Genomic DNA, 23,362 nt, shown 5'->3' with positions numbered 1-23,362 from the left:
GTGCAAAATGCCATACACCTGTAAGGACAGCATGTACTCATGAGGGGGACAAAACCGTACCCAAACTGGAAAAAATGGTATGTTTTCTGTCAGTACTGGCTAAGATCGAGTCTGCAAACCTGTACATTTACTTAAAAGTATCTCAAGTTGTAAGTCCAAGGTTAAAGGAAAAAAATGAAAGCCTCACAGCATTAAGCACCCATTGATCAGACAATGTTTAAATAAAATGAATACAAAAGCAATCTTAGAAGTTATCAGCTGTAGTATTTCCCCCCAAAATGAGCTACACCATCTTCTCAAATATTGCACAAGCCAACAAATAAATAAATACACAGATATTAAAAGACATTAGCTGAATTCGAGGATTCCTCCATGCCTTGTGTTATATACCATTCATGCTTTGCACAAAAGATTATAAAACAAACTTTCCTGTTTACCACTGACCACCATATCTACTGTAGGAGCTTTTCCCCTTGTGGTCTTACTCATTTGATCTCTCTTCCCCTAAAATGTTTTAACAAACTAAGTTTACATGAACCCTTTTCCAGACAGAACATTCACAATCTCATGCTGGTTTCAGAAGCAAGGTCCCTTTGGAGAGAAATACTTGTCATAAACTGTTCCAGAACCCTGTTCACATTAAAGCACTAGACAGTTTTGATAACACCATATGCTTCTTTCTCGTCACAGAATCTTGGTCCAAAACCAAGCAGCTTACCCTTGGGAGGCAGAGAGAGGAGGCTTCAGCTTCTTCAGTTTATTTAGTACTTAAGTCTCTCAGGCAACGACATGGCCAGCGAGAGCCATCTGCTGTAGAGGGGTTTGTGATGCACACTATATAAAGAGCAAACACTTCTCTGGTGCCAGCCAGCTGCCACCTCAGCTTGGTTGACTGGTCAATGCCCCTACAGGTATAAAGGCCATTTACTTTTTATCAGTAATTTTATTATCTATCTAACCGCTCTGTTCTTGGACTCTAATCTTAGATGGAAACATTTCACCCCTTCTCTCCACCCCCAAGCACTTTATTGAGTAACCAACAATTTGGTTACATGCAGTTTTCTTCTCTGGTCTCTTCTGAGCTTTAATTTCAGTGCATTTCTCATCTTAGGCGGAGGCAATACACACTGTATGCTCATCTAGCACAGTTGGTTTCTACAGATGCAAGGACACTATACACCGAGCCATAAAAGGCTTACAGCAACTAAATGAAATCCAACTGATCTGGAAGATGTTTTGGCAGCTAAGAAGGTACAGACTAGCAAAGATGCAACTGGCTTAAGAACTATGCCTGCATCTCAATTATTTACCTGCATTTAATAGTGAAGCCATTTTAGTGCTTTTCCTTTTCTCCTTGACAGGGTGATAGTTTTGTTGCCATTGCTGGTCAATGAGATCCCCTAATTAATCCAGGGAAAGTTACAAAGAAAATAAGTAGGGAATGGCCTGAGGCTCCAGCCACATCTTGGATAGATGTGGAAGCAGATAAATTCTTCTTATCACATCACAGCTCCAAGCTCTGGAGCAGAGCTGCAGCCAGGACTAAAGAGATGGGGAACTTCCGAGCAAAATCAGAGAGCTGTATACAAAACAAAGCACATGTGGCAGCTAAAGATAATCAAACCCTTGACTTACAGCTTTCAGTTTATTTCTTTTAACACCATTTCCTCCACTTACCAATGGTATCATTTTCCTCCTCCTTTCAGCACCAAGACCTCTTTCCCTGCTTCCCATTGACCAAACAGTGCTGGGAACTTTGTTCTGATCCAAGAAGGGTACATGAAGGCAGTTCCCACCTCACCCTCCCCCTGGCTATGGTGACCGAAGAGTGAACTGTCAGTGGGAGCCTGTAGTGTCAGAGTTAGAGGAGGAGGCACTGAGATCCTTTAAAAAAAAAAAAAAAAAAAAAAAAAGGCAACCTCTTCAGCAAAAGGCCTGCAGCACACACACTGCATCCCTGAAGATAAAATCATTGCATCTACAGGGCAGGCTATATGAACTTGGAGTCAGACCCTACGAGTTTAATGTGTAGATGACGCTTAGCTTACACCCATCCCCTTGAGAGCAGCAAGGGTTCCTCCACCTTTGTTCAGTGCTCGCTGACTAACAGTTGCCCTCTGTCCTTCCTGCAGCTCCTTGCATTAGTTTTGCTGCACTGCAAGAGAGAGGGGCTACTTTAGCGCCTGCTCAGGTACAGAGCAGGGGGAGCTTATATGATAGGAGAGAAGCTTTACATGTTCTCTCTGAACCTGAGGGATCACGTAACACAGATGTGTCTCTCTGGGTGGAAGAGGGGGAATGGCTTGGAAACCAAGTAGGTAATGCTGCTTAATTCTCTGTCCTGAATGTTACGTTACAAAACTCCCAGCTGTATCATTCATGGACAACCAGTGCCCCATACTTATGCCCCGAGGGCCAGGGTATACATGGAAGATTGAAAGGCCTAAAGGAAAAAACAAACAAACAAACAAACCAACCAACCAAAAAACACACTTCAACCATCCCAGTCCATTGAGATGAAGAATCAGAATCAACTTCTGTTTTATGTGTTCTCTAGACTTGGCACAAAGACAGCTCAACTGGGAAGCTCTTCTTCAGTTTGCAAACCCACAGGCAGGAAAAAAGTCTGGACACAGCTGTTGCAGACTGACATTGCTAGAAAGCAAGGGTATAGCAGGCAAAGCTCAGGCCCCAGGCAGGATGCTTATCTCCAGTGCAGCAGGCTAACCATACAGCTGGTATTTGTGAGATGTGTGCATTTACACTTGGAGAGCGGCTATGCTATCCCAAAGCATAAAGTGAAAGACCTTCATATCACTGCTACAATGAACACACACAAGCGAGACAGAAGGTCAAAGCATTGTTGCCCATCCCTTCCCCTAATTCAAAAGATCAGTCATGTGATTTCAATTCACAACCTCCCTAAAAGGTTTCAGTACAGCTGTTTTGTGACATATCAATTCCCTTACCAGCTGTCATGGGAATTTTCATGGCAAATGCAGGACAGACAGCACCTTGCTAATGTCTGTCCTCTTCAGAGAGGGGACACGGAAAAGGAGCTTTCAAGGCTGCTTCTCGTCCTCCAACGGTTTAGCGATTGCTGGAGGGAGATTCTACACCCTCTGAAAGTTCAATGTGTCCATACTCAGAATGTTACACCAAATACCAGTACATTCACCTAATCCTGCTGTAATGAGTGTTCCTCAAACACAAGCTTTAGACGGATTTTCTTTTCTTTTGAAAGCATGTTTTCATGCTGTAAAGCCTTGTAAGTTGTGTTGAGGTTTTTGGTGACAATGCCTATCAAGGTTTAGTTTCTAAAAAGACATATGTTCTTGGTCAAAGGGGAACTCCATGTTGGTGCAGGGCTGCCAAAAGATACATCAGCATTCTCCTTCCCAACCACATTCCTTAAAGTCCCAAAGCACCAAAATTCTTCCAAACAAAAAAGTTACAGAAGACAGAGAAGTCTAAACAAAACATCATGGGAAAAGTCACCAGAGCTTTATGGTGGAGGAAGGGGAAGAAAACATTTGGCTCCCACTTATAAATAATTTAAAACAACCCGAAGATATCTGTACAAATACGTCCAAACAGAAAAATTTCATATTCCACAGATGTTGAGAGATTCAGCGACCTCTTGGGGGCACAGGTGGAGGATAAAAACCTTCACTGCTTATGGGCCTACAAAAAGACACAGAATAAGAATACATTAAAAAAAAAAAAAAACTAGAGAATAGGATTCTGGAACAACACATTGCATACAATAATATCCCATTTAAGAATGCTGTACACAGAACAGTTTTTCAAGAAGAGAAGCACATACTGATGGTTACCACAAACAGATTATCAGTGATTCAAGCAACAAGCGCAGATACCAAGATGCCAGAGCTCTATTCCTGGCCAAGTTATTTTTATTTCTGCTTCTCCAGTTACAAAACTATTACTGTTCCTGGGAGGAGATGCTATAATACTTGGAGTAAAATTTTGATAGTATAGTAGCTCTCTTCTGAAGATTAGATGAGGAGCAATGGAAAAACATCAAATGCTTAAAACCTTATTTTTTTTTCTTTGAACTAACTACACATAACTCCAGCTATACTCTTGCCAGAGCCAAGCCCACACACAGAACTCCCACTGCCTCAATGCATCAGTAACCGCTCTTTTAACAGTTGGAGAATTTTATTAACATCTGTACTTATATGAGCCTCCAGGGCCTTGAATTCATACATTTGCACTGGTCAGAATAAAGGATGTTTGTAAGTTAGTCAAGTTTATAGCGGTCTGATCAAATCAATGCACAGAACCTCACACCTTTTATCAAACTAGTGCAGTTCTTTGAAGTAGAACTGTTGATGTGTCAAATTTGCCTTGGAGAGATCTGAAATTTGCTAAAGTGGAAAAAAAAATCCAAGGGAATGCTGAAAGGGAATTCCCTTTGCATTGCATTTGGTGTCTTGTGAGAGAATCTTTTCAGGAGAATCAGGTACTGAACCTCTGCCACAGGCAGGATGCTATTTTAGCTGGGTCAATCTAATTTATTATAGCAAGTGTTGTGTTTCAGTAGTGCTGCCTTTTGCAGCGTGCAAAACAGAGTAATAGGATTGCAATAGGCAGGTTACCAGCTAGGAAACCAACTCTACCAAGTACTCCAGATGAGTAGGAAGGATCCCACAACTACTAGTAGTGTTTGTATATAGGTAATAGTCTGGTAATCGCAATAGTCTGATAACACATTCACTTCCTGCCTTGCTCTCTGCCCAGTGCTACCGTGCTGATCCACTGGAAGTTTATGGAGGAGCTCCATTATAGCTTTACCTGCTTGCACCTCGGGGAGGCACTCTGGGAGGCCTTTCAAGCGGTGGGAGAGACAGCCTCTCTGGTTGGCAGGCAACAGGGCTGTGGCTTCTAGCTGCTTCTGGGACTTCGTTGTCCTACAAAATGAAAAAAGGGTGCATCAGGATCCAAGTGCTTCTGAAATACTTCTTCACCCCGAATGCACACATCTCCCTCCGTGTTGATCCTGGCACATAGTTTCTGGACTGAACTCATTGGCATACGTAGACACATGTACAATACAATGGAGAAAGCTATTAGTGTGCTATTAGTAACGCGGTGTCCGTATGCTAAGTGTTTGGTGAAGTGACATTACAAACCTGGCTACCTGGCTAAAGCTTGTGAGCCACCTGGGCAGTGAAATTTTGAAGTGGTTTGCATTAGTGGCACGACTGCAGTTCAGAAACATCTGAACTGCACTAGTGAGGACAGAAGAAGCAGAAGAGGAAGGTGCAGAAGGGGCTACATACAGCAGAATTCATTTCACGACGTAAATAGTTACATTTTGACGTTTCTGCAAATGCAGTGCCAGCCCTGAGCTCTTTTTCTTTTGCATGAAAACAAAGCCATGTACTACAGGCCAGTAGACATATATAACAAAGATGAAGGCTTACCTCACTGTCCCCTTCCATCCCACTACTGACGCTCAATATGCTCCGAGTGCTGGAACGGTTACTCGTGCTACCTGGGGTTAGTAAGCAAGAAAAACAAACTGATTATTAGATCTTGGCGATGTACCTGCAGATCACTAACTCAGGACTCCTTTTAACCTCATGCTTACTCCTTTCACGTAGCACCTGATGCTTGTTTAGATGGATTTACTTCCATTGTTATTTTTTACGTGTTCATGATCCCAACAACTACATTTCACACAGCTCACAGCACAAGGCTAAACTATTCATTTTCCTTCCTTTCTAGCAGATTTCTCCCCTATCTAGGTCCAGAATTATGTCTGAATATCCACAACCATAACCTAGCCGAAAGGGTTCAGTGCCAATATCAGCTTGCAAGTCAGATAAATATTTTCACAACTGTTACACACCCAACTTTTATGTATATTTAAACCGTCGGTCTCCAAGCCATTAACAGCTAGGTGGAGGTAGGTGGCTCAGAACGCTGTCACACATTCATTACTGGAATAGCTGTGACTGCATGAGAGGTTATTCCCACTAGCTGTTCACTACCTCCTCCCACAAGGATCCCTGCTCATCATAGGAATGTTTCCTAGGCCATTACAGGGCTAAAAAGACAGATGTCTTCAAATGACCTTCAGCAGCCATTTAAGCAAACCTATTTAACTTGCACAGACTCACACGAGGGTATGTTTTTGTGACCAGTCATGTCAGTTCCGAAGGGGACAGCAACTCAGACATATCTTAAACAGCTATTATGCCTGGCTTCAGTCATATATATATTTACTATGTTCCATAGGGCTGTGCAATATTGGGGCATTACTCTAATGCTCAGAATCCTATACATGGCAACGGATGCTAGAGCTTCTTGGAAGATGCAGTACCTCCCCCCAGCCTGAGCGTGGTAGCTTTCATTGTTAATTCGTACAAGCAGCACTTACAGAGTGCCAAATACTGTATTAGTGTCTGTTCTCACAATCACACCACAGGAAACAGCCAAGCGGCACACAGTGAACTCTGCAGGCTGTTTAACATCTCCCTCATAACCGCTTATAAGTTAGTTACTGGCTCAATCAGCTGCCTCTGACTCCTACCTCAGATGCATGCCAGCTATATCCTATCAAGAGCCACAAAGGTAGCAACCTCACTGGGACTCAGTTTTCTCTTCAGAGGACCAAAACAATCTTAATTTCTATAAGAGTTGCTCAGTCTGCAGTAACAATGAGAATTCAGGGATTTCATTTGCACAAATTAAGCTTAATAAAAGACAAAGATAATAAAAACGGCCAGAGTGTCCGAGTCACTCAAGAGTTCAGGTCCCACAGACAGTGGGAAGAAAAATGAAGAACAATGCTGTCCTTCATCTGTAAAGTTGAAGTGGCACGCAGAGACTGGTTCTCAGCCTGCAATACAGGTAGGCCCTTCAGAACAGCACACTGCCTCCTGGGAATCACAGTAAGGGATCATCCCCTTTTTCTATTAGAGTAGCTGCCATCTACTTTTAAGAACTGATGAGTAGGGACATGCCCTCCCTTGGAAGGTTCAAGAGAGTCTTCAGCTTAGCTTTCAGGTTTTCCTCCTGCAGAGATGGAGACAGACACAAGATGCATGCCCAAACCTGAAGTTGCTTTTAAAGTTTTAAGAACAGTCACCCTGAGGCATGCAGGATTCAAGGTGACAGTGTCAGCACTGGGGATTCAGGAATGGAAGTCCTATTTCCTGAGCTGACTCCAGAGTCAGGCTGAGAAAAACTTTTCCATTCAGCTTTTCCATAGAGAGGGATGGCACCCAGAGTTTGCTTACTTGTTGTGCTTGACGTGCTTTCTGTTTTCCAGTCTCCTCGCTTTATCTCCTTTTTTGGTGGGAAAAGGTTTTTCCTAGGGGCATATTCATATATGCCACATTCTGGTTTCCCCAGAGTGTTATGAGAATGCCGAATGGGCACAGTTATTTCCAAATCTGGAAGGGAAAAATCAAAATGAACATCTCGGAAAGGCCTGCGCAAGTCTAGCCTCTGCAAGATAGCTCTGTATCCCAACACAAAGCTAAACACAATCACGTAAAGGAGATCATAACTGTATAAGTATGCATCACGATTCATTCCACTGACATGGGCACCCTTTCCTCAGTCTGGGAAACTGAGGAGTAAAGCAGCTTCCCCACATTCCCCCACATTAGCCAGACATTTTCTGTATGCTTTTTGACATGGATGTGAACACTAATATATCACATAGCAAATGCAATACACACAGACACATTTCTGCCTGAAGAACCTATTAGCATTGTCAGCTGCTTCATTACCACAGAACGTCAGTCAGAGACTGTTACCTGCGCTTTTGCCTGTTTTTTGCTTCTCCATTTGCCTCCGCGTTATGCTGTCTCGCAGTCGTTTCAGATTTTCCTAAAAACATCAAAAGATATTCTTTTCAGTGCTTTCAGATAAACGAGAGCGAGCAGCTCTCTAACAATACCAATAACATACTTCAGCTAACTTCGCAATCAAGCTGCAAAAAAGCCTGCTAGACCTGGCTGAAGTCCAAACCACGTCAACGCGTTTTAATCTATTCCCTTCAGAAACCCATGTGTGCCTTTCAGAAGCCAAGTTTTTTCAGAAGTTCATTGTTCATGTTCAGGTCAAGTTCACAGAGTCACTGGTATTTGCAGATAACCAGAACATTTGCTTTAGAGCTCCCTCTGTTTTCCATCTCCGCTGCTAGTGACAACGGCAGAGAAACAGGACTCATGTTCAAGTCACTGCACAGTCCTTTCTGTACTTATGAACAGGTAAATCTGAGTGCAGGGGCAGAGAAAGCTGCCACACAGCCCAGAGCGTGAGGGACAGTTCAGAGAGAATTCAGGATGTTCCCAGCGAAGCAAGAGAGGAAACCTGGAAATGTAACTCGTAACAGTCTCTTCATCATTTTGCGGCATCATACTGCATCTTACAGTAAGAAAGGGGAAAGGGAGACTTTTTCAGCAGAGAAATATGTATATATGTACAAGGGGGAACCCCTGGACAGGTGGGGAAGCAGAAGGAGCAATCGCTGTAACATAAGGCAACATTTTGAACAGAGGCTTTGAATGATGCTCACAGGATGGAAGTTCAAGTGCAGGAGGAGGTGACATGAACCTAAGAGCTGCCTTTGAGCTCTTACAGAGCAGGAATCCACAGAACACAGGAGGTTCTCTCTGCCACAGACACCTCCTAGAGCAGCGTTGCCTTCTTTATTTACAGAAGAAGGGATTCCCATGAGTACCTTTTGGAGAGAGACGACCCTTCCAGGGGAGAATCAGGAGGAAAAAAATCTTGGTTTTGTCCTGACAGCTACCAAAAACAGAGTCTCAAAAACCTTAAGTGTCAGGCCAGACTGCTGCAGCATGAACAAGAGCTCCAGAAGAAGCCATTTGAAGTGGGAACCCCACTCTAACTTGAGAATGGAAACTTGAAATTATGGCTACTGGTTCTGCTGCTGATTGTGTTGCTGCTGCCAACACCGTGATTCCCTCACTTAGCTGAGCCACCCAAACCCTGCTCCAACAGTGAAAGAAATGCACCCACGCTGAACTGCTTATGATTTATACATAGAGAGGCAGCTGTATTTCTTAAACAGTGGAAGCAGCCTGTACCTGCTGGAACCTGAATGATTCTGATCTCTTTTTCTGGTTCAGTTGCCACTCCTTAAAATGAAGAACAGCTTCATCAACGTTGAGTATTCCCATCTTCACTTGTTCTTGTAATGTAATCAGCTGCCGTTGACCTGGGGTTTTCATTCCAGCAAATGGATCATATATGCTTGACTGAGACAGGTCCCTTACAGGCCTGACTGCTGGCTCTGAAGAGAAAAGGACACCAAAAACATTACTGAGCTAGTGGCACCTGCCCTCCTCACTGAATACAAAGAAACTTAAGCAACCTCGATGTAGCAGAGATGCCAAAAATTAATATTATGGATTGAATGTTTCCCTAAGCACAACTCTGTCAGGGCTAAAGGTCCCAGCTGAGAGGTAGCACTGTGTGCAAATGTGTCCTAGACATAATCCCTTCTTAAAAGCATCATTTAAGTGAACAGCACAAAATGTTCTCCTTAAAGTGCTCTCTTTCATCACTACAAGAATCTCTCCTGAGCAAGCCATAAAGCAGCTCCACTTCAGCAATCACAAAGCTAGACTCTTCTTAGAGAATCTATGCACTGTAGTTCCAGAAACCGAAAGGCGAAAACTCATCCTGCTGATGCTAGGTCTTTGTAACTCATTTGCAACATAGGGAGGAGTTCCCAGCACATGATACTGAAGCTAGGATGTGGATCCTGGCACCTGACAGCGTACAGGATAAGAGGTTAAAGAAATAAGGGCACAGTGTGGAAACAGAGATCAATGAGAAGCAGTTCACTAACGTTATATCCCAGGAAATGATGATTGACGGGCAGTGACTATATCCAGAAGATCAAAAGTGGAACACTGCTCCATGAAGAAATATGGGTCACCACATAAAAAGGGACTTCAAAGATCATTACCATCCTGTCTTAGGACAAAGTCCAAGACAGTAGACATATGCACAGGATGTGATAAAGGAGTATCACTCACAATCTGCAGACATAACAAGGCTCCAATGTCACATAAGGTCATAGTGGTTCTAATAGGGTCATTCATATAGGACTATTATTTCCAATCTTGTAGAACAGCCTACTCTATCCTATATGCTTTTCACATAAATGAAGCTACTTCAGCAGATTGGGTCTTGGATTACTAGTACCATTTTGGGGGCAAACTCCTGACTTACCTTTCTTAACCCTTCCTCTAGAGACATAGAGGTTCTCAGGTCTTTGAGCTTTCTGTGCAAAAACTGTAAAACAAACACTCTTTAGACACCGAAACACATCTCAGGAAGACAGAAATAGCAAGGCTGAACATGTGAAATGTACCCAGTCCTGCACCTCATTACAGCTTATGCTGCCTCACAGAAGTCCATAGAAGAAAATAGGATAAGGAGTTGTATGATAGAACTCCCTTTCCATTGACCTCAAAGAATTTAACTCATTTAGAATTATCTCTAAGAGAGATATGGATATGCTTTTTCACAGTCCTGTCATGTTCTCCCATGTTCCCCTGTCATGGGAGTTGCGGGGTCAGGGGGAGGCGTGCCACTGAAATGATATTCCCACACTTGACTGGACTTTTTGTTAGCATGTTTGTGAAATATTATGATCAAGTTTTCCAAAACTGCCTAGGAACCAAGAGATATAGTTTTCCTTCATTTTAATTTTATTTATATATATAAATTATATATTTTATATATATATATAAAATATTTCCTTAATTTTAATTATACCCCATCTCAGAGGGATGGATTGAGGTTGAGAACTATGTTCTATACAAATGCTATTGAATCAATGACACCATTATACAGGAGCAACGTCTCAGTTCACTAGGTTGATTGTGACCTTACAATATCAGGATCTTTCCCATTTAGTTAGATTTGTTGTTCATACTGGCTGCAGGAAATCTGTCATCCTCCTGCTTTCATTAAGAGGAAGCTCAGGCCAAGATCTCAGGATACAACTTCCCCTACTACTTTCAGAGTAGGTAGAAGAAATACTGATCTGAACCTGGATCCCAATGGTAATTCAGCTCTTACAGGCTGAGAAAGACTCCAGAACCAAATAATCCACAGGTCTCAGAAACCATATGTAGAATTTCTTGAATGTCATTTGACAACTGGAGCCAAAGTCAGGCCTGTTCTACAATTGACTTCAGTCTGCTGTTTAGGTCCTGGTACCCAACTCACTTTTGGAGATGTACAGCTCATTGTCTGGCTGTGGAGAGCTGGATTCAGGTCTTGGAACAGGAACTGGAGGTCTGCCAGCCATTTCCTGTGGAACGGTATTTTGTTCCACTGTATAGTAGAGATCTCCCTCACCATACCGCTGGTACGCTCCTTCCTCCGAATCTGGCACATCCACGCTACTGCCTACAAACAAGTAAAGTTTGTAAGACGCACAAACTGGCCACGTTCCTCCACTCTGTGCCCAGATGCACTGTATACCATATTCTTACCAAGCTGGTCGTTTCACAGGGAAAAACATCCATTTCTGCAGTGAGTTAAGGTGCCAAAGCCCTCGAAGACAGGACTTGAAAAAGTCATTAACTTCTACTAGCACATAAGTGCTTGCCGCTAAGCCTGTAGCATCTGTTTTCGTGAAGAAACTATGGTGGAAAATCTCTTCACTTTTTTTTAAGAACTAACACAAGGAACACCCTAAATTCCAGTTAATTAACATAACACCGCAATTAACAAGCCAAACAAAGCACTGGTTTCCAAAAGCTACTTGTAGCTCATCTAAGGAACTCTACAGGGAGTTGCTCCTTTGTCTGAAACAAGCAATGGCCACCAGCTGACAGTACATTTAATCTCAGACCAACGTGTATCAGGGGAAGCCAGATGCGTGCCTTTGTGCTTACAATGCCCAGCTATGCTTACACCACCTCATCATCTCTGCTCTTCCCTCTTCTCCGAACGTGCCTATGAAGTCACCACAATTAGTTTTCCTCTGCCTGCATTCTGGCAAATGACCGACTTAAGGTCACTGAAAGAAATAAGAGCCCCTGAACTAACTGCCTTCTCTGTTACCAAGTCACAAATGAATGTCCTAACCACTGGACTTTCTTTTCTTTAGTGATGTTGTAACACCTAGTTAAGTCAAGGCCACAGGGCTGCTAGAGCATCAGCGTTGGCAGGGGAAACAGAGCAATCATGCTCCAAGTCCAGCTAGCTCCATCCATGGAAAAGTGAATCTGAATCTTAAGTCAGGAAAAAGCTCAGATACCTCAGCCATGCTCAGGGAGGCAGATCTGAGGCCTGACTCTGGTCAGAGAAGGCAAAGAGAACAGTGGAGAGGGCATAGGTTTGGGAGCCAGCAGGGCTGCATGTGGCAGAGGGCTTGATGATTAATTCGGCCAGGTCCAAAAACATAAATTGGACACCAAACTAGCGTCTCTTCTCTCCTACCACAAGAGTCACAGTGTTACATAACACCTTCTAAAATACCTGGATAAGCTGCTGCTTCTTACATTGAGGTGGACATAATTCTGATGGAAGAGGAGGAAGGAAATAATATGGTGGGAACATGTACACTCCCCAGAGCCCCAGACCCAGGAGAGAGAGCACTGTCTAGAGTCCAAGATCCACCTGCAACCCCAACATACTACTAGAGCCCTACCTTCTCATTTGCGAGCCACTTCCTCCTGCAACACTTGCACTTCTCATTCTCAGCACAGTTTCATGGGGCTGTGCTGAGAAATCAGCTACTGTCAACTTTGGGAGAGATCAAAGCAATTTCAAGCCACCCCTAAATCCATAGTCAGCAGCTTCACCTGACCACCAGTTCTTGCATTAGGCCTGGGTTCTACATCCTGCCGCTCACAGGGGCGGGGATCAGTACACTTGCTGACACTGCAGCCAGACCTGTCCTGATCAAACTTCCCTAGGATCAGCAGAGCTTAGCATATAGATTCAGTAACCCAAATAAGCTACAGAGATACCCTGGCAAAAGCAGTATGCAACAGTAAGGAGGTCTGTTGACTGCACTGCATTTGTAACATGTACTTTGCACCGTAAGATATATTCTTCTAGTCTAGCCTCCAACACCAGCTTCTATGGAAAGAGCAGTTTGATAAATTGACAGTTCTCTCCATCATGTGCTTGCTGGCCTAGGGAACGACACAGAAAGGGACATCATCCCAGCTGCCAAAGACCAGCAGCTGAGATTAATCCTGCTATCTATTGAAGAGACTGAACGAAGGCCAATATCTGCACAGTCATTAAGGTTTTCACCTGCACCGTTGTGCAGTTCTTCTCTTTCCAGGCTGCTATTTTCAATGGATCAACTTCTGCATACAGCATCTGCATTAAAATTCGTTACAAGCCGGTGCTCCTCCCCTTTACCCTCAGACCCTGCCCATGAGGGCTTGCACCAGAATCAGGAATTAAATCCCATCACAAAGACAGCAACAAAGGCAGCCATTCCTGAGTAGATACCAGCTGTGTGCTTGCACTTGCTAGTAAAAGCAGGGACTGGAATGAGAAACCGCTCCTCTTGGTAAGAAAGTAACTGCATTTGCGAGATCACCTCACAAGCTTCACAGGCTGCTTCTTATGTTGTGTCAGGTCCGTACCCACTAAGGCAAGGCTGTTCACGTCAAATAGTGTGGACTGGGTCCTATCCTTATAGATCAAGGAGGAATCTCAAGCTGAATTTAACTATGCTGTTCCCCTCCATCGCTCCAAACAGGTCTTACCTTCTAAAAACTTGCGGAGCATTGAGTCTTTTGTAGTTAGAGAAACTTCATCTCTGTCAATTGGAGTGTCTGGTTTGGACTGAAGCATCTCTACATCTGGAAAAAAAAAATCAGGAAGTTGAACCTGTTGATTATGCCCTTAAACATGTGGAAGCCTAATATCACCAGATGATGCGATATTTCTGAGTGGACCTTTGGTTTACGGTGAGAATGAAAGCAGAAGCCAAACAACTACATGTTTGCCTCAAAAAAGGCTCATAAGTTGCTAAGTTCAGTCCACTCTGCGCAAATCTTTGCCAGCTGTCTGATGATCACACTTGAGGGAGACAGACATGATTAACATTGCTTAGTGAGAAGTTCAGACAAGGCTCCAAGCAGACACTGAGGATTAGTTATTGCTTTGAGAGTGCTGGCCAGGTGAACGTTCTGGCCTCTGCACAGGGATTCTGAGAGGCCGAACTGGATGGAAATTTTGTCGACTGGCAAAACAAGACATTTAGAGCAATTTGCCCATGATGCAGAAGATGGCATTTGTTTTCTTTAGTGGATAAAGCTCAAAACAGCTGGATGTGTTAATTAGATGCATTTAGAGTGGTGAAGGATAATTCAGTATTGAGCAAGGACCAACAACAAGCAATAAGGTACTTCGTGAAATCACTGCTTTGACATTAAGGATTCTTAGTAAAAATGGTTAGCCTCATTGTAAACCTAAAACTGACCCTAAAACACTATGATAAAATATGTCAGATAACTGTGATCCTAATGCTGTTCAAAAGATAAGAGATGTAAAGGAATTGTTGAGGCATACAGTAAAATATCTATTAATATGTAAATTAGATGGTTTGGATTACTCGAGAGAATATTTAACAAATAGCTCTCTACACATTTCTCTGAGATTTTTTTTTTAAATATCTGCTTATCTGCTGACCTTTTTTTTCCCCTTGCACATATGAAGAGATTGTTAGTGAAAAAGGGATAACAATATGTTAGCAAGATTTTGCCTTATTAGAATGTTTTTTTTTTAAATAATTGTTAAAGAACCCACTGAAGGGTCATGTGAATGCACCCAAGTTAGCTTTAATCTCAGACATATACCTCTGTTACAGCTACCTGTTATAGCTACAGCAATATCACACACTGCACGGCTTAATCGCCACAGCAGCTTTATCGCACTGCAGCCCATGGCAAGATACCTGCTGCTGCTGCAGCCAATTTGCTCACCACCAACCTAATTTGAAGTTCACTTGGGTATCACTGCACTACATGGAAGCAGAGATTTGCCCTATGAGCACCCTAAAGGATCAGCATTACAGACTCTGTATTTTTCTGTAGAGTGATTTTTCCACCTTGAGGCAAACATGATTATTTTTTACAGAGCTCTTAGAAATGATTCCTGAGCAATTACACACCCTTCACAAAACCACTACTTTATGGATTTGGGGGCAGAACAGAATATGACAGGTGTGGAAAGTTCCTTTCATTCTCTTTGGAGGGAACACTGTTTTACCATTTTTTGCTGTGCTCCACAGGATTACTAAACCAGCAGAGCAACAGGATGCTGAAGGGTTTGTTTTCCATCACACAGTCAATGCAGTTAAATTTCTTATCTAATTAATTTTCCTTAGTAGACACGATTGCCACCTCGCTGCCCTCTGGCACGTGGGCCTGTTTTGCATATAAACGAGACCTAACATCTCACCTATATACCAAAATTGTAGAAACATTCTGGATTTCTTCAGTGACACCTTCTGTTCCACTTGCTGCAAAAACAAGATATTGAGACAGAAGTGGCAAGGAGAAGGTACACAAACTCTAGGTATCACAGCCAGGTCCCTAGATTTTTTTTGAAACTATTGGGGAAAGCTGTTCTGAAGGGCTAGCAGGAAGAAGGGCAAGTACAGAGTTTCTAGGTGTCAGTCTGCCCAGAATTTAGTAACTTAAAAGATATTTCTTCAAAGAGACTTTTAATTTCCCTTTGCAAGGTTTAAGATTTAACAAAGGAGCTCAACCAGCTTGCAAAGAGACCTACAGAAGACAAGTTATGACCCACTTACCCTTCCGAAAAGCCAAAATATGCATGTATGGGCACCCTTTAGAAAGTAGTAACGCTCTTCTCCTTTAAATATTCATAAACACCGATATTCCTGCACATCACAGAATCACAGAATCGTTTAGGTTGGAAGGGACCTCTGGAGATCATCTAGTCCAACCTCCCTGCTCAAGCAGGGTCACCTAGAGCAGATTGCCCAGGATCACATCCAGGCGGGTTTTGAAAATCTCCAGGGAAGGAGACTCCACTACCTCTCTGGGCAACCTGTTCCAATGCTCTGTCACCCTCACAGTGAAGAAGTTTTTTCTCAGGTTCAGATGGAACTTCCTGTGGTTCAGTTTCTGCCCGTTGCCTCTTGTCCTGTTGCTGGGCACCACGGAGAAGAGGCTGGCCTCATCCTCTTGACACTCCCCCTTCAGATACTTGTACACATTTATGAGATCCCCTCTCAATCTTCTCTTCTCCAGGCTGAACAGGCCCAGCTCTTGCAGTCTTTCTTCAGAGGAGAGGTGCTCCAGCCCTCTAATCATCTTGGTAGCCCTCCGCTGGACTCTCTCCTGGAGTGCCATGTCTCTCTTGTACTGGGGAGCCCAGCACTGGACACAGTACTCCAGGGGAGGCCTCACCAGGGCTGAGGAGAGGGGCAGGATCACCTCCCTCCACCTGCTGGCAACACTCTGCCTCATGCACCCCAGGAGACCATTGGCCTTCTTGGCCACAAGGGCACACTGCTGGCTCGTGTTTAACTTGTTGTCCACCAGCACTCCCAGGTCCTTCTTGGCAGAGCTACTTTCCAACAGGTCAGTCCCCAGCCTGTACTGGTGCAGGGGATTATTCACATGATGAAAGCTACCTCTTTACAGAGATCAGTTCTTTATTATGTAAGATAAAAGCTTCAATCTGTTGCTGTAAATCACATCCTAGGACTTTAAAAGTTATGTTTCTGTGTACAATTCCTTCACTTTGCTCAAAGAAAACGAGGAGGCTGCTCTTTCTTGCATTAATTAAGGAAAAAAAAACCCAACAAAATCAACAAGCACAATGTTGAGATTTGTCTAAACAGAACAAATATGGTGGGAAAGGGAGTGGGTACGCTGGGGAGTAGAATAAAGGCATCACAACTTGCTTATATGTGAACTACCATCTACTCTTCAGGTATTGGAGGTTCTCTAACAGTCTTAAGATCCTGTGATCTGCAAATCACAGGATAGCACACTTTACTCGGCTGAAACTCTCTAGGGTAAAGAATCTCTGCATGGAATTTGCACTCTCTAGGTCTGAGAGTTCACACAGTTCATAGATATGGAAACAGTGCTAAGAGTCAGGCTTTCTTGCATCAATCCTTTGCCATCGACCATATCTGATTTTGGATAGAGGAAATACAACTTGGCTGTTTCCCCAAGTAAAATGGCATAATACCTCTCAAGATGGCTGTAAGGCTGAAGTCTCGTTAAGTGTATTGAAGTCAGGGAAGAATATTAATTTTTCCTCCCTTGGAAGGGGAAAAAAAGAATTCAAAAAGGGCTTTATAATTTCAGTCAGAAGAACCATAATTAGTAAATGATAGTGTAAACCTGAGAAATACCCAAGAGGAAAGAAATGCATTTTTCCTCTCTGAAAGGGGAGGAAACTGTGAGACTGAAACATGACCTGTATCAAAAACCATAGGGCTCCTCTCAGTGCCTTCTATTACACTTCTGCTTTGGCAGCTTAATGAAAAAGACAAAAAGAACTGGATGAAAAGATAAATCTGGGATTGATGCAGATTAAGGAAAAGACCACAATGGCAACAACGATGCTATTTGCAGAATTTGGATAGGTCTGAAGTGTAAGGGACGATGTCATCCCCTGCCCTCTACAGGATCCCTTTCGCTCTGCTGCTCAGGTACTTCGGATTGTTCTCTGCATGTGCATACATTCACACACACACACACACACACACACTCTGCATTCCCTGACCACCAGCTCAGCGGTTTAACCTTCACAGCTCAAAAAGGTTTCCACCACTTTTCAGGAGTCTGAGCCCCTCCTGCACACAGCTCTAGCCTACCCATAATGCTCTGTTTTGTAAAAATCAGCAGGAGGTGCTGATGAGAGAACAGAAAAAGCAAAGTACTTCATTTCACACTGTAGTTCATGCTAGCAGACTGATATGACAGAAGTAACTCTCCCTTTGCGCTATTCAGCTGCTGTTTGTTACAGTGTGTGAAGGACTCAGCTAAATGAAATTTACCTTCAGCCTGCACCAACCTGGAGCAAATTCCATAAGTATTTTGGAAAATTGTGTTCGACTTTAAAGATACTTGAAAAGTGTAATAAAAGTGAAGTGCTCTTCTGGAGTGAGGAATGATTACAATTAATGATAAGAAATTAAATAAAGCAATTTAACTTTGTTTTTAATAACAGCAAACAAGCTAACAGCAGGTGCCAGTAAGTTCATGCTGATTTGGTCTGAGGAAGTGCTTTATGATCTGTGCTGCTCAGAGCATTAAGACCTACTTGAGAAAGAGCACTGCCTTCCAGTAGAGGGGGAGGCAGCATTTTGTAGAATAACAAAATCTTTTCCAGTTTTAACTCAAAACTTACAGGGACAATTAGCTACATCAGTTTATGCAATATTGGTCCTTGTACAGCTTCTCCACTTTCCCTGTAAAAGTTTCACTAGGACCAAATGCAGAGAGGGAAAAAAATGCATAAAAGCACATCAGAAAACAGATAAAGGATGAAGAATACAAAAATTGGCATACCACCCCAGTTACCTATATATTTGATACTACTATTAATTCGTTACAGTCGCTCCAACCCTGTGTTACTTTGTTCCCAGACCAATTTCTGCCAGATAAACTGACTCTACGGTGCCCAACCTTCCTTTGATCAGTTCTCTGAAAACCTGTAGTGGAAGCACATTCTGATGGCAATAAATGGGCACCCTGCCAGTAAACAGTCCAGGTATTGTCCTCTACACCACAGCCACTCACAATAAGGGCTACTCTGACCTGGAAAGTACCTCAGCAGGAGCTGTTTATGATTTCCTAGGGAGTTTTTCATTCCCACAAAGCTTTAAGTTGGTACAAAAGCTTCAGGTCTTCATTTGTGAGGCAGTCCTAACCCACTCAGCACTCCAACTGACTCCAGTGAGGGCTTGTCTTTACACTGGCATTCTCAGTAATAAAAAAAAAAAAAAAACCCTTCACTTTGAAAGAACCAATCTTTGTGGAGCATCGTGCCAATTTAACTTTACCTGTTACAACACAGATAGATTTTAAGCACTGTCCAGACAAGTCATATATGTTCTTCAGGCACACAGTAACAGACTAGATAAGAAATACAGAGATTTTCAGTTAAAGACTCCTGGATGGAAGGTGATAGATATGTGTGCACAGGAGCAATAGACAAAGGGAACTCTAGAAAAAGCAGGGAACACTCACATTCTTTGCTGAAGCGTTACAGATAAGCCATATAGAGTGTATTTTCAATAAGGAAAAACATACATTTTAAAACACAGACTCATTCAGCTCTGCTTTTGAGGAAAGGAAAAGGAAATATCTACATTAGGGTCAGTGTGCATTTTTACCTTTCCAGCCCTACTAGCCTTGCAGAGCCTGTAGTGCCTTTGCACACAGAACTGTCTGGTGCTGATCCCAGAGACCTCTGCCACCCCGCTGAAATGGCTGCACTTGCAGAAGGCACCCCTAAAGTGCAGAGGCCTGCAGGGCTTTCACTACTGAGGAGGCTGAGGACAGCAGGCTGACATAGGCTGCAGATGCACAACCTTTCCCATCACCAGGCAACCATTCCCAGCTGCTCATCTCCACACCCCACCAGCCTAGCAGCCTCCGTTTCACTTACTCCATCCAAAATGCAGGCCAAGCTTCTTCCTGAGTTCTGTCAGGCAGAATAAGTCAGGGTAGGAAAACATGTCTACTTGAAATGCTTAACATTGCAGCTTGTTTGACTGAAATGGACAAAGGGACATGCACACAAGCATCTCAGCCAGCAGACTGAGGGATGCGGTGATCTTCAGCAGGGAAGAAATGAACATCTCAGAGCAATTAGCTCTTCCACTAGCAGCTTGCAGGGCTGCCTTTCTTTCTTTCTTTCTTTTTTTTTTTTTTTTTTTTAAAGACAGTAAGCAATTCTGATCTAAATCTGAACCAATATGGGGAGGCTTTGATAATATTTTCAGAGCAGCATTCCAGAGTCCAGTTCAAAAGTCCTAAGTTATGGGGAGCTTGATTTGTATCCATGAAAGAGAGGAATATGCCCTGCATGGTTTCTGGGACATCTAGACATGTCAAGGGTGGAAGAAAACAAGTTGGGATTAGTGGTTTTAAGCATGTCTTTCCCCCTCCCCAGTCTTAGTCAAGCAACCTCATTCAGAGGCTCACTCACTGATCCAACACAGAGCTTCCAAACATCTAGAAACCCTCACCCCAGTACAGGGGACAACCGTAGCTTCGTTCCTTAGAAGCCCAACCGGCCTTACTGCTTATTCTTCACCTGAAGGTGGAATAATCCTGGTTTTGGTAGCAATATAACCATCCCTGCAGCAGCCAAACAAAACTTCACAGAGAAGGGTGCATGATTTCAAGCAGAGAATTGATGACACAGGCTCCTGGACTCCACAAGCAACAGAAGCGTGTTTTATAGTGTAATTTAATCTAAAATGGAGGAAAATCAGCCCAGGACAGATATAGTTTACAAGCAAGAGTATTTCAATATGAAAACTTTTCTCCTGAGGCAGCATACTTAAAGCTGCAGAAACACTAGAAACCTTAGGCAGCTATTAAATTATAATAAAGGTAGGTTCTCTGCTCATCCAGGAAACCATAAAATATACCTGCGGGATGAAGCCAGACCAAGTAGGCAAATAAGTAAGAACAGGAAATTTGCAATTGCTTAACCCAGGTATTTAACTTTGTATTTGCAGTTAGCCTCACTGAATATTAACGAGACAGAGAAAAAAAGTTAAACATCTGCATATTTACCAGAATTAGCTCTACATTATTAGCAATAAGCAAGGAGGATTAGAATAATGATTTTCTAGTTTTAATCTTTCTGGTACACACACTTCTAGATCTCACTTTCTTTTGTTCTTAAGCTACTGAGGTACAAGTTCAGCTCTTGTTTCTGCTTGAACTTCCATGCTGTTAGTAAAATCATGTCTTGCATAGAGTTCTTTTCCACTAATGTCTATAATTCAAATGTTCATCTTCATATTTTAGACCAGTGTCAATTCTGAATTAACATGAACACCCAGGAAAATGTAATTTTAAGTGTACAACTAGTTTTGCGGTTAAAACCAACAGAAGTGCTGACCTCCCTGCTATTCAGCTGAGACAGTATGACACTCACAAGGGAGCTTTCACTCTCTTGCAGAGCTTCACTCTCTTGCAGAGCTTCACTCTCTTGCAGAGCTTCACTCTCTTGCAGCAGAGGTAAAACACAAATGAGGCACTCTAACCCCATTGATTGGAATCAGCCATGTTCTGGAAGAAGGGCATTTATAATTCAGTATCTCCAAATTTTTAAGTAAAATTACAGTTGCACAGAAAGCAAAGATTAGGTTGAAGCTTTCCCTGAATTGTGTTTACAGGCTTCCTTTTTTAAAATACACAATTTCAAACAAGAGCAGTAGCTTGGAAGAAGGCAGCTGAAGTTTCAGAGGAGAAACAGGTTTGTGGAATTATGACAGAACATTCTGCATCATTGGTGTGAGCACAGCATTACAGCTGCCAAATCTAACCCTAACCCAAATCTCAGTTGTCTTCACCCTGTCCGACCTTATCACTTCTACTCAGAATCTGGAAATAGCAACTGCTCACCTGGTCACTATACAAAGTGCCCCAACCTCCCTGGATCTCAGGAGTGAGAGGCAGGGCACATGGTAGAAAATTCAGTCTGTTCTAAATGCGACCTCACTTGCTCTGAGTTGAGGGAGTCCTCAAAGTAATAAGAAAACAGCTCTTGACCTTTTACCCTCGTAATCACAGAAAACCTATGAGCAATTCCAGGTCTCTCTTGGGAACAGACTTCTGGTCCTTCATATTACAGTGCACAGCCTACCTCTGCACCAAGCAGCTACCCTCTTTTCCTCAAAGTCTCAACTTATAAGGAAGTTTAATAATCCAATAGCATCCCTCCGTCCTTCCCACACATCAAGTACACTGTTGTATCTTCTGGCGTTCACAGGACTCCAAAAAACATCAGTTTCTATTCCTGTCTTCACAGGGTGTAGTTTCACCTTTCATTAGGAGGACAACCCTCTTCCTTCTATTAATAAAGTCTTAGGAACATCTGAATACCCCAGAAGCATGTTGGTGAATACAGGTAATAAGTCCGGGCATGTCAACCATCTAGCTAGTGGTATTTGGTAACTTTTCAGGGAGCGCCCATGAGGAACTTTCTTTGCCACCGGTTGCAAAGCTGCATGCTACTATCTGGCTTCACAACTGTTCTTACCATGGCCTGGGTTAGCATGGTTCTGCCAGCAGCTGCATCACCACAGGCAGGGTCCCCGACATACAGTAGATGTTGCGTCTCAGGTCATCTCTGAGCAAAGTCAAGCTGTAGAGCAGCTCTCTTCTGAAATTCTTTCTAATCTCATTCTAAAGCACCACTATTAGCATAGGCAATAGATTCTCACAAAAGCTAGAGGATGCTACCATGGCTTCTCCTCCACTTGCAAATCAGTTTGGAGTGCATTGATTTTGCTTAGAATGACCATGCCTAACAGCATAAGGTATGCCCATTTCACATTGGGCATGGTCTGTTACTAGGAACGTGGGTTACTAAGCTTTGGTACAAGTTACGGTAAAGCTGAGGTAACTCAGTCTTTTATCAGCCAACATCAGAACTGGAGCATGGCTTCCTTGGAGTGAGAGCAGAAATGCTATGACCAGCCCTTACTCTAAAACTCAATCAGGGCACTGCTACGTATACGAGACACACTGCAGCTGAGGCCTCTAAACCTGGCATATCACAGAGATTATACATACAAAGGTCTTCTGGGGCACCAGGGACAAAGCCAGCCATGGATTCATAGAGCTCTTCGTCGGAGCCAGGATTCAGGGAACGTTTCATCAACAGGTCAGTGGACAGATGAGCCATGGACTCATAAACAGACTCATCCTCCTCGCCTTGCATCAGCTCTTCCTTAATGTGACTCTTCAGCATATCTGCAGTTTCCTGGAGAGGAAGGAGTGCAAGAAAAAATGTTCAAGTCTTCTTTAAATAAAGGATCTGTAGAATCTAAGAAAAGCAGGAGACCTCTCTCCCATCACTAATGGAAAAAAACACTCCCCAAACCAGCCTGTTACCAAAGACTAAGGCTTTTCAAAGAAATTAAATCCCCATTACAGGTGTCTGGGCACAGCCTTCAGGATTTATGTTGTAATAATAGATAATGAGACTTCATAACCACAGCATAGGTAACCTGGTGCTTCTACCACTACCAGGATCTGAACAAGAACCACTTTGACCCCCTTTGACTTCTGCCACAGGAATCCACAATGCCAGACAAGTGGTGGAAGAATAGTCAGCTGCAGAT

The 23,362-nt window shown here is 43.0% G+C and overlaps 2 protein-coding genes across 6 annotated transcripts in view; both read right to left on the bottom strand.

Moving 5' to 3' along the window:
* The window catches only part of TM9SF3 (transmembrane 9 superfamily member 3), a 58,992-nt gene extending 55,655 nt beyond the window's left edge, over nucleotides 1-3,337 (bottom strand). Inside the window, exon 1 of the mRNA XM_009671326.2 lies at nucleotides 719-3,337. The gene's annotated coding sequence lies outside the window, so the exon portion shown is untranslated. The remainder of the gene's footprint in view (nucleotides 1-718) is intronic.
* Nucleotides 3,338-3,482: 145 nt separating this feature from the next.
* PIK3AP1 (phosphoinositide-3-kinase adaptor protein 1) overlaps nucleotides 3,483-23,362 on the bottom strand; it is a 52,336-nt gene continuing 32,456 nt past the window's right edge. For all 5 annotated transcript variants that reach the window (XM_068950318.1, XM_068950320.1, XM_068950321.1 and 2 more), the window contains 10 exons: nucleotides 22,812-23,001; nucleotides 13,764-13,859; nucleotides 11,254-11,436; nucleotides 10,249-10,311; nucleotides 9,096-9,301; nucleotides 7,797-7,869; nucleotides 7,272-7,427; nucleotides 5,451-5,521; nucleotides 4,819-4,934; nucleotides 3,483-3,684 (listed from right to left, as the gene is read on the bottom strand). In XM_068950318.1, coding sequence (XP_068806419.1) covers nucleotides 3,630-3,684; nucleotides 4,819-4,934; nucleotides 5,451-5,521; nucleotides 7,272-7,427; nucleotides 7,797-7,869; nucleotides 9,096-9,301; nucleotides 10,249-10,311; nucleotides 11,254-11,436; nucleotides 13,764-13,859; nucleotides 22,812-23,001 — 1,209 coding nt within the window. In that variant the 3' untranslated portion in view covers nucleotides 3,483-3,629. The remainder of the gene's footprint in view (nucleotides 3,685-4,818; nucleotides 4,935-5,450; nucleotides 5,522-7,271; nucleotides 7,428-7,796; nucleotides 7,870-9,095; nucleotides 9,302-10,248; nucleotides 10,312-11,253; nucleotides 11,437-13,763; nucleotides 13,860-22,811; nucleotides 23,002-23,362) is intronic.

This window comes from Struthio camelus, chromosome 7, assembly GCF_040807025.1.
Source record: "Struthio camelus isolate bStrCam1 chromosome 7, bStrCam1.hap1, whole genome shotgun sequence".
NCBI lineage: Eukaryota > Metazoa > Chordata > Aves > Struthioniformes > Struthionidae > Struthio > Struthio camelus.
This window is presented reverse-complemented; position numbering and strand designations above follow the sequence as displayed.